This window comes from Quercus lobata, chromosome 10 (assembly GCF_001633185.2).
Source record: "Quercus lobata isolate SW786 chromosome 10, ValleyOak3.0 Primary Assembly, whole genome shotgun sequence".
Lineage (NCBI taxonomy): Eukaryota > Viridiplantae > Streptophyta > Magnoliopsida > Fagales > Fagaceae > Quercus > Quercus lobata.
In genome coordinates, this window is record NC_044913.1 from 44,117,789 (window position 1) to 44,129,822 (window position 12,034).

The 12,034-nt window shown below is 32.1% G+C and overlaps 1 protein-coding gene across 1 annotated transcript; it reads right to left on the bottom strand.

Moving 5' to 3' along the window:
- Positions 1-557: 557 nt before the first annotated feature.
- LOC115962478 (pectinesterase) lies at positions 558-5,326 on the bottom strand. Its single transcript, XM_031081322.1, has 3 exons — positions 4,788-5,326; positions 4,251-4,756; positions 558-1,649 (listed from the first exon to the last, which is right to left on the bottom strand). The coding sequence occupies exons 1-3, from the start codon at positions 5,261-5,263 to the stop codon at positions 952-954; spliced, it is 1,680 nt and encodes a 559-aa protein (XP_030937182.1). The 5' UTR covers positions 5,264-5,326; the 3' UTR covers positions 558-951.
- Positions 5,327-12,034: the final 6,708 nt, after the last annotated feature.

Consider the following 12,034-nt stretch of genomic DNA (forward strand, 5'->3'; position numbering starts at 1 on the left):
GGTTCCTAATTGGTTTCCAGATGTCAAAATTTCCTTAATCAATTACAGAAGTCGGGATTTCCTCAGTCAAATCCAAACTTTATCCCTTTGTTATCCTTTTTTCTTATTACGTATCAAGTGTTTCATTAGAAACAACCAAAATTATATTTCCCTGCCCTCTAAATATTTATATTTTCCCTTTCCAAAAATTGTGTATGTATCATATATATATATATATATATAGCAAGATTCACATCATTCCCGACAATTGAAATATATATATATTTCAATTGTCGGGAATGATGTGAATCTAGCTTGGATTGATTGAAAGCACGTCAAAATATATCTTTAACGTATTCTGAACAAGTTAAAGATATATTTGTTGGTTATATATATAAACTACAATGCTATTAATTAATTGTGTTTGATTTATAAATTTAAAAGTTCTTGATATGTGTACGGTGAGTAAACTTTCTGTCTCAGAGATTGTTTGAATGCAGTATATATGCTTTGATTATCCATTTCAACAAGTACTCGATTTAAATATTCTTTTGTCTCTAAGGAAAAGCCATAAGAAAAAAGGAAATATGGTTACACAACATTGTCATCTTGCTTGATGCTGAAATCTATAAACAGTACAAATCTATACACAGTACACAGCACATTGGCAGATACAAGCACATGTTTTATGTGCAAGTGTGCTTATTTCTTAAGAAAACCATAAAGAAAAAAACAAAACAAAAACAACTGAAAACCAACACATTTAGGCAATGGCTTATTCTTTAATGGCTAGTTTTACAAGGAGAAGGATCATGATTGTCTCACACTCTCAATTTCTATACTTTATGTACACCACTCACAAAATGTGGACATTAGGTAGAAAATGAATACCCGATGTTCACACTCTGTGAGTGGTGTGTACAGAGTTTGAAAATTGAGAATGTGAAATAATAATTTTCATAAGTAGATGGTTCATCCAAGAAGTCCAGAATCAAAAGATACCCCAGTGGAGGGCAACCAAAGATGTCCAGCAATAAAACCAGCTACAGTGAAAGTTTGAGCTTCAGTGGAAGTGAGTGAAGCATGGTAACCAGACCACTTGACCCTACTAGAAGTGGCAGAACCAGGCCCTGAGTTCTTATATTCGCCATAATAAAGTGATTTTAGTGCAAAGCTTCCAGACCAAGGAGACCATCCTGATGGGTGTATTAAGTCATCCAGAAAAGACTGCATGATTACTGTCCTAGAATATTGCTTCCATGGTCTTCCAAGATATGTAGCGAACTTAGATTTCTCACCAGCAAAGTCTGATGCAGCTTGTATCTTACAATTGTGGATAGAAATGCCAGTGTTTTGATCTGGGCTGGACCGACCTTGTGCTGTAATGAAATTGTTCTGTCCGGACAAAGGTTTCCTCACATATATGTTACAGTTTTGCAGAACCACGGCAGAGTTTCCAAATATGAAATCTACTGTGCCATAGATATCGTTTTCTCTATAGAATTGGCGTTTAGAGTGAGCGTAGAGACTGTCTTGGTAGCCCAAAATGGAACATCTGAAGATTACTGACTTATCTGATCCTACACGTAGTGCAACAGCTTGTTGCTTGGCTGGACCCGCACTGTTCACAAATGTAATGTCTCGAGCTATAAATCCATCTCCCATGGCGGCTGAAAGAGACATGTATAGCATATTAATTGGCATGCATGTGGGAGTAAATACGTCCTTAGCCTTACGCATGTGTGCATTAAACAATCTTATCTTCTCATATGTCTATTACTTTTGCTTATGTCAATTTTATGATCCAGGGAATATTGTGAGCTGGATCATGGTTTCCAGAACCCAACGTGTGGCTACAAGAGCTCCATAGCAATCCACCTTTAAGCCACTACTTAATTTAAAGAAATGTAGGAAATTTATTTTTTATTTATTGGAATCTAGTCCGGTAACTAAGTGGCCTGAAAGCAAACGTTAAGGTCAAATTTTCAACGCAGTTGATCCATTTTTTTTAGATACAGTCGAACCATATTCAATAAAAAAAAATTTAACAATTAATTTTCTATTTTATTTCTTTCCAATGTGTGTGGGATTAATTCTATTCTCTTTAACGATTACCTTAAAGACATCCGTTAACATGCTCTTAGAAAAAATACTAAAGTTAAAACCAATTGCAAAATCAAAATTTTTTCTAAGGAGGATCAAGCTAAATATAGTATTAAAAAAAAAAAATTCTTGGATATTATATGTTTTAGTAGGTTTTAGTTAACTCAACTAATAAAGTCTTTTATCATTGAACAAGAAATTTAGAATTAGATATCCGCTTATACTAAAAACTAGTTAATATCTTAACATGATAATAGAGATAATATATAAAACAAACTCATATATTTATAAGATAAAAAAAAATCATAAACTAATTTTAACTCAATTAATTTGTACCCTACTTTTTTTATATATATGGTACTAAAATTATTTATAATAAAACCAAACAATTAAAATGAATTTGAATTAATTTCAATACTTGATTAATAAGAATACATATTACTATTATCAAAATAATATATATATATATATCTCAGATAAATGATACTAAATGTAAATTTAAATGCAAATAATAAAACTTTTTTTTTAGTAAGTAGTAAAACATTAATAGTGGAAGTTCACAAGTCCAAAACACATATTTTCTCCCCAAAAAAAAAGTCCAAAACACATACAAATTAAAAGATGTCAAAATTCTCTATTAATTGTCAAAACAAATGGCACTAATCTTAACACCAAATATAATATTATAACATAAATAGCAAGTTGGAAAGCTAAATGGATCGACTCCGGCTATGGGCTAATGAATGGGCATTATTTTGGGTTCAATTGTCCAAGTTTCGTTCCTCTTTCTTTTTTTGGTTTTAAACAATTCTAAAATTTGAGAAGGCCCAAATGGATCTCAAGAGAGGGCATTTGTAAAATGTAACTGAGTAGCTAAAGCGGTTTTTTTTTTTTTTTTCCTTGTCAAAATCATAGGAGAGGCCTTGTTACTACTAACGTGATTAAAGTCATTTCAACAACTAATAAACCAATGTTTGAATTAACTTTTTGTAATTAGTGATATATTAATTTATAAGAATTATATAATAAAACTAAAATCTATAACATCACTGACATATATTTGGACGAAAATAGTTTATGGGAAAAGGAAAAGCCATAACCAGGAGGATAACATTAATTACGAAGTCCACAAGATAATGTTAAGTTCTTAACTCAGACGTACATCATGGCCTCTTCACCCAACTTAATTTCAATGCTAGAAGTTTCAAGCTAGGATGTGATCAGTAGTTAATTAGTGGTGTGATTTTAGAGTACAGACGAATTACATTACTTGAATGATGTGATTCTTAAGTTGTTGCATTGAGCAAGCCTTGAGCTATCTTCAAAGTTATCAGCTCCTATGAGCGTGGATAAAAAAATTAAAAGTTAACAGAGATTAAAAAGAAAATGAAAATGATAAAGAATAGATGCCTCCCTTAAAATTGCACAAAATAACGCTCCTTTAAATTATGGACAAATTTCCAAAGTTAGTATAAATGTAACATATAAGTTTATATCTTTTGACACCATTATTTTTATAACAAATATTTCGTTCTGAAAGAGGATTTTCATTTTGACTAACTTTTATACAATAATGAATGGTGTCATTTTTCATTCATAATTTACATAAAAATCATCTTTCAAAAATGAATTTTCAATTAGAGAAGTCACAACAATAAAATGTTTGCATTTATACAAAAATTAACAAAACACAAGATTGAGTACTGAAGGAGACACAAGATTGATAGGTGACCAATTATAAACACATGTTTTGTCTGTCGCATCCATATTATACAATTAACACAAGAATAGTGATGTAGTGTGTGTTTGGTTCCAACGTCTGAGTTTTGCTTTTGCGTTTTGCTTTTTCTTTTTCTTTTTCTTTTTTCCTTTTTTTTTTTTTCTACACGTGTTTCAGGGGACAAGTGCAACAGAGGAGTACTGTTCAGTACTGTTTGGCCATGTTTTTTTTTTACATTTCTGTCAATCAGTGGGCCCGTGCACTGTTTATGGACCCACAAATTTCATTTTTTATTAATTTTTTCATTAAAAATTAGTCTCACAGCACTATTCACACATTTAAAAATTATTTTGCTACAGTGTTTTCAGTTTTTAGTTTTCAGTTTTAGCAAAATAAGTTCTATCCAAACACACCCGTAAAATTAACCAATAAGGGAGAGAAATCTTACCAACAGTGGCAGATAGGAAAGTTGTCCAGCCTCCTCCATGGCTCCTATCACCAACAATTACTGTTTTGCCTTTTCCATCCCCAACTAACATGACGTTCTTTTGCTTGGTTGGAATCTTAATGTATTCATGATAAGTACCAGCTTGTACATGAATGACAGTCCTACCCCCACCTTCCATGGAAGCCTCAAGTGCCTCACCTATAGTCTTGTGTGTCCCACTTCCATCCTTGGCCACCACAGCACTAACTTCTATCTCCCCCATAGAAGTATGTAAAAGCTTTCTTTCTGATACCGACACCCAAGATGGAAAATCATCATACAACAATCTTCGATTCCCACCACGTATAATTGAAGTTTTACTAGACATGTAGAGTGTTAGTGTGTTGCTAACGAGTTGGCTCAAATTTTGGATTGTAGAATCCATTACACCTTTCTCTACCACAATTTTATCATTTTCAAGGCTCTCGAGACAAGTTTCTTGATTGGTACAAGCAGCACTAAGCCATGTTTTGATTGGTACAAGCAGCACTAAGCCATGTTTGGATGTCATCAGTGGTGGTTTGTGTTTGCTTCTTGTTGTTGTTGTTGACAACATTGGTGAGTTGGTCTAGAGTGTCATCAAGCAACTCGAGGCAGTCATTCATTGCACTGGTTGTGTTGTTGCTACGAGATTTTTCATAATTAAGGGTAAGGTTATAGACAAGGGCTCGAGCTAAGTAAGCTCGGTCCATGCTAAACTTGACCGAATGGTCAAAGAGCTCTTCTGGGGTCTCAGGAAGTGCACTCAGTAGTGTTGATGATAGCATGGATTCACAAGCTGCTTTGTGGGGTGTGCGCTTGCAAGCTGAAAAAATGTCTGCGTCTGAGAATTTGGAGAAATGGGATGGTGAAGGTGTTGGAAGAGAACTTGCTAAACCCAAAAACAGTAGAATTTTCATGCTTAAGAGCAAAGATAGTAAGGCTATGCATTTATTATTACCTATGGGTTGTGCATGGGAGGAGAATATTGGCATTGTGTACGTGATTATGGTCGTGTATGTGTTTGTGTTAGAGAGAGAGGGAAGGAGTGGTGAGCATGAAGCATAAACTTGCTTCTATATATAATAGTGTTTTTTTATCATATGGCATTTTCATATATATGACGCAAATATTGATATATCTTTTTTGTCTTCAATTTCTTCTTTTAGATAAATACCTAAAGCTTCAAAAGTACAGACAATAATGATTATAGCTTATAAAACCGTGAAATCAAAGCAACCTTACTGTATGATTCCAACCTCATATGGCAGAGGATATTTGAGCGGATCATTCTTTCATAATTGGTAGCTTCCATAGGTTAATACATTTAAGAACACCACTTAACCTAGAAGTGAAGTTAATAAATTTGCGTAATATAACCAATTAATTACTCTCGTTATTATTATTTAACGTGAAACTTCATGACTTAATTAATTATAACACTTACATATGAATATTTCAACATCCTCTGCTCTCATTTAATTAGGAGTAGTATTGAACTAAGATATGAACTCTTCCATAGACTCAAGCTAGCTTAATCATGGGTCACAAAATTTTATGCTGAGATTAGTTTTTAAAGTATAATGCTATGTAGTGTCAAGTAAGCTGTGAGATATGACATGCACTCACTATGAATAGTGCGTGTATAATTGGCATAACAACTCAATTAATCTGTATTGATCTCTACTATCAATTAACCAAAAGCCCGGTTACTTGTTAGTTTTCAATTGCTAATTTCTCTAAAAACTAAATTTTCTTTTCTCCTCTTGCCTTTAATATTGTTTAAAAGAAATGAGATAAAGACATTCGTGTCATTGACTACATCCCACTTATGCACGCTCACTTCCCCATCATTCTCAATCCTCACCACGTACGCTCTCTCTTCTTTATTATCACTACTCCATTATTTTATTCCTTTCGATCCCTTTCTCCTCTCTATGAGTTTCCACTCTTGTCTCTCTCTCCCTTTACTCTAGTATTGCTTACCAAGTAAAGAAAAGAAAAAAATTAAACTACACTTAAATTAATCTCTTCAAGTAATAATAAAATAATTGATATTTGATAGAAATTATTATGTAAGTTTATCAGGTGTTACTGTTGCTTACTCACAGCAGAAGTGATATTACAATTAATTAATTAATTAATCAGGTCCAGACAGGGTCTTCCACTTATTGCTCATCCTCCTTTTTTTTTTCTTTTTTTTTCTTTTTTTACAATTGATAAAGATTGATTAGAGAAGCTAGCTAACCGAAATTTTGGCCCAAGTGGAAATTATCCACGGGGCCTAACTCTGTGGAGTTTCAAGCAGGGTGAGGCTTCAAATAGTCCACACGCAGTGTTGTATATGATTTTATATGATTCTTTATAATATCGTTGATTAACTTTGATTGCTTTTATATATTAATAAGAATGGAGACAGACTGGGGACCACAAAAAGGAAAATACCACTGATCATTAAACGCCTTTAAGCTCATCGATCTTGGTCGTCGATAGACCAGCATCATCTTTCTATTTATTCGTTTTCCATTCTTTTTCCCCCGCAAATGAAAAGTGTCTTTTATGCCAAGAGTCTTATACCTAAACTGATATTTTCTATTGTTTCTAATGAAAACATTTATAATTTAAATCTCCCATCTCATATACATTATAACTATCGAATTATCTAAAGAATTAAATATCTTTTATAAGATTTAATAATTTAATGAATGGATATCATGCAAAAGGTTGAGAAGACCAACTCTAACATAAAATTAAATTACGTGATATTCACTTGTTGAATAGTTACATGGATGACTTGGTTTAACAACTACATACAGGAGATATGTTTTCTTTGATTTTTTTTTTTTTTTAATTCGATAATTATTGAATATTGAGGAATTTAATAATTAGGAAATGAGGAATTTAAACTCTAGATATCTCAATTTTTTTGTTAATGGACTATAAATATCTTTGTTGAAAATACTAAAAAATGTCGGTTAAGATACAAGGCTCTTAGTTTTGGTTAAGTTCTTTTTTAGATTTTAATTAAGTTTATTTGAATCATTGACATGTGATCCGATGGATAACAATACCATTTAACCTATTCCACAAAAATAATTTCTTTTTAATTTCTTTCTGTCAAATTCAAGGAGCCCATATTAATGAGCTGTTGGAGTCTTCATATCCCAACCAAAAAAAAAAAAAGAGAGAGAGACAACATTAATTTCTCTCCATATAAAAGTCATTAGCAATAAAGAATAGGATACCTTTTTTTTTTTGAGAAAGAAGAATAGGATACCTAGATTAATCATTCTTGACACAGAATAAAGTCTGAAATGAATAGGTTATCAATTTTTTGGCACTTGTTCTATTGGAACACATTCTTGGGGGCTTTCCAAGTTTGTGGCTAGAAAGGCTTACCTTACCACTCGGCTCTGGAGTATTTTTATTAATGTTCAATTGAATATGTTTAACGGCACTTGTTTTATTGGAACTCATCCTTGGGGGCTTTCCAAGATTGTGGCTAGAAATGCTTACCTAACCACTCGGTTATGGAGTATTTTTATTAATGTTCAATTGTATATGTTTAATTGAATCTTTTATTTATATATATGTACTTATTTTTTTCCTTCCTACTGGATAATGTCTGATTGCTTCTAATAAGAACATATAGATGAAGCAAGGATCACAAAGAAATAAACAATTCAAGAAACTCCTAAAAGAACAAACTTAAACTAAAACTTACGTTCGTTACATTAAATGTTGAATTCCAATAACTAAAATGATTTGAAAGTTGAAACTAATTAAGGCAGCCGAAAAAACAGCACATTTTAGTTTTCTTTGCTTTTAGGAATAGCAAAATCTATTACCACGCACTATTAATGCGATAGTCACTCCACGAGTATAAGTGTTTATAGGGTGTGAGGGGCAAATGTTAGGGTTCAAGTTTTTAGGAGAGAGTTTCACACATATATACACTTAAATTAGGCTAGAATAGAATTTATATTTTGTAAAAATTAAAATATATATATAAATAAAAAAAAATAAAAAAAAAAAAGGAATAGCAAAATCTTGCCAAATGCCCTAGGGACAATCATTCTTCCAAGTTCTAACTATGAAAAAAGAATGACAATATATACAACATTTTTATTTTAAAAAAATGGTCAAGTTTAATTCCATATTGGAGCCGTAAAAGCCTTGTCAAATATGTGACGAATTCACGCAAATTCTATCTTTTCTTGCTCTAAAAAAGAAAATAGAAATTAAACAAAACTTAATTAACCCAAAACCAAGGGCCACATCATATCCAAAGCCAAAGGCAATATGCCAAGCCATATACATTACTTTACCTTCAATCTCAAATATCTTTTCAAAGTGCCGTGTTCCAATAGCAACAGCCATGTGTCTCACTTAATTTGAAAATAAACAAACATACATGTGGCTGGATATATAACACTGTTTGAATTTGATTCTTCTCTGGGAGAATTTATATATTCGAATCTCCCTTTACTTAATATAAAAATTAAAATAAAAGAGTGTTTGTTTTGACATGAGTTAGATCAAAATGATGCAGTAATTTCGAAAACTATTTTGCATTGCATATTTGGTAAAGAATTTGAATTACATTTGTAATATCCTAAAAAAGGAAAGGATATAACCAGTATAGAGGATCTTCACATGTTTGCCTTTTCTACTTAATTTCTTTTCACATGTTTGTATCAACTAAGGGTGAGCATATATAGTGTGGTTTGACGGGTTGTAAGGGCCGGGAGAGTTTTTCACCGAGCCGACAAGGTTGATTTGGAGGAATTACAAACTGCACCACACCGTCTATGATGGACTAACCGGCCATAAGTCAACTGATTTGTGTAGGTCAGTTCAGGTTTTTTCTAAAAGACAAAATTCCATGTACAAGGACTACTATACACAGTTACACACAGTATTTTTTGAAATTCTAAAATCATGAAAGATTGCAAGACAAATGTAACACATAGAAATGACGGTGATTCTAATTTAATTAGCACTGATTGGTTTCTTATTTGTTATAACTTAAAAGGGGGATAATAGATTCTACTTATACCTATAATTTGTGTCCCAATAGAGAATGATTTTACAACCTTGATAAGTTGAATGATAGTTCAATTAACATAAGTATTGAATAAACTCGTGAGATTGTGGGAATAGACAAAATCAAGTTGAAATTGGATGATAGAACAGTTCATCCTTTGATTGAAGTTCAATATGTACCAGACTTAATAAAGAATCTCACCTCAGTAGATTCTTTACAATTTAAATGTAATATTGGGGGGGTATTGGAAGTGGTGAGGGTCACACGTCAAAGTAACTTGTATTTCAAAGGGAGTACAATTATAGATGAAGCAAGCACATGTTACAAGTAAAATTGGGAAGGTTGTTTTAGAGATTACTAGACTTTCGCATATGCCATTCGATTATGCCAGTGAGAATGTTTTGTAAAGACTCGTGAAGCAAGACTTATTAAAGGACACCAAAACCTAGTGTCATGCCCTGAATCCAACTTTATGTGCCAAGCACACGACAATGGCCGCATTAGTGCAACACTTATAGTGATTCACACAACCCTTTGATTGGTTCTTATCTATTAACCAACCTCGAAATTCAAATCCTTTCAGCCTTGCCTTGAACGGAAATTTCACCTAACTAACAAACTGTGTCTATTTTCTTTTGTTAATATTTTGTTTACACTGAATGCAAACTATTTTTATTTTTATATATCTAGTATATTTAGTTCTGATTTCTGAATATTAGTATATTATGCATTCTTAATTTTTAACAATATTTTGGTTTATACTTTGGCCCATAAAATTAAAATTTTGGTTTCGTTCCTTTACGTGCAAATGTGCAATAACTATTTTATACATTTGATATATACATCATCCCTATTACTGTGAGAAAAAATAATGCATATATCAATTACATGAGATACCTACTCATTCAAAATTTCAAATCAATTTCAAGTAGTTCTTTCTCTTGTTCGAATTTGAAAATTCTAGGATTTTAGTATTGTAATTGTCTCATCAGGCTTGTGGGACGTCTATGCTTTATCCACTCAAACAAGTGTCCAGTGTCAACGCCCGAACATGAAGAGCATAGTTAGATCCTGCATTATAAAATCACAGGCCATACATGCCAAGGTTTAAGATCCAAATTCAAACTAATCCAACCCAGGTTCGAGTATTAGCTATTTTACACCCAGTACAAGCAGCAGGACAACGAAGGACATATCAAGACAAGAATGGGAAAGAGATAGGAAACTTCGTAAAGATTATATCATTGTTAGTATTATCCATAAATATTTAGTCCTAACAATAATGTGGTTGATGATTGATCTGCAAAGCTGAATAAATTAAAGTCTGGCCTTACAATGTTCAATCTTATTATTAGGTGGAATGTTGCACTCAAAATTAAGAAGAACCTGCCTCATCCAATTCAGGTGTTAAAGTGTCATATTCCGAGACTTAAATCTTTATTAATTTGCTATCAGAAAAGGATCTTTTTTAATCTGTTTATCTAATAATCGCTAACTGATTGCAAAGTGTGTGGTACCTCTTATTTGCTTGTCCGAGTGCCTTGCACTCTCAAAGTAAAAGATGAACTTTTTTAAGGCAAGGTCCCTTGTTTCTTTAAAATATTCCCATCATTTTCATTCAAGTTGTAATGAACTTCAACTACTTCGCGTTATACGCTTTTAGCGTGCATTTTGTTTTAATCAGAAAAATAGGTATGGAGAAAGCAAGAGAATGGTACAAGTAGATAACAGCAGATCACAACTAAGAGCCTTGACGTTCAACTATACTTGGTACTTTATAGTATTTTTAATGGAGACATCTAAAATTTAAATCTTCTCTCTCTTTTGTTGATCGAAAAGTAAACAACAACGGATCCATTACCAACCACCTAATTTAGGCCAAATTCCTTGATATTGTGGTAGTGAATTGGCAAATCATACAAAAGAATTTCAAAATTTTCAATTTACTCTTTATATTAAAAATTAAAAAATAAATAAAAAGAAGAAGAAGAAATGCCGCATAAGCAAGAAAGCTGTTGACCTTGAATAGCCTATACAAATAGAAGATTTTTTTTTTAGAAAATTGTGAAAAAAAAAAAAAAAAAAAGACCATGTTGAAGGTTAGAATTGAAATTATCTTGCACAAGTTAATTATACAGACTTTTTTTTTTTGTTTTTGAATAGAACAATAAAAACTATTTTATACAACACTCCTTTCACATGTATATGGAGTCCACATACATGAGCCACAAATACATATGAGAATGATATTACAATGTTGTATATTTCAGTTACGCAAGTATTACGTTTAAGGGGGAGGGGAGGGAAGGTAGAGGCACTAGCAGTATTTTCTATATCAAATAGAGCAATGATTACCACACACATCACAAGCTAAAACCGTGTTTATTTCAATTAAAATTGTGAAAACACAATTTAGCCATTTCACAATTATAATTGATATCGTATTTTCAAATCAAAATTTGAAATGTTGTGTACAACTGTGTAACTAGCTGTATACAACAATAATTAGCATATCAGATAAATATAATCTCACTCTCAAGTGCATGCAACAAAATATAATAGGAATGTTGCATTAATATATATATATATATATACACACACTTTCCGGAAAATAGGAAACAAAAACAAAGGCGCAATACCTCCAAGATATGTTCTGTAGTACCTACCAGTTTAATAGAAAAGAAACAATAATAAATGAGGCCACTAAAAAAGGCATCCT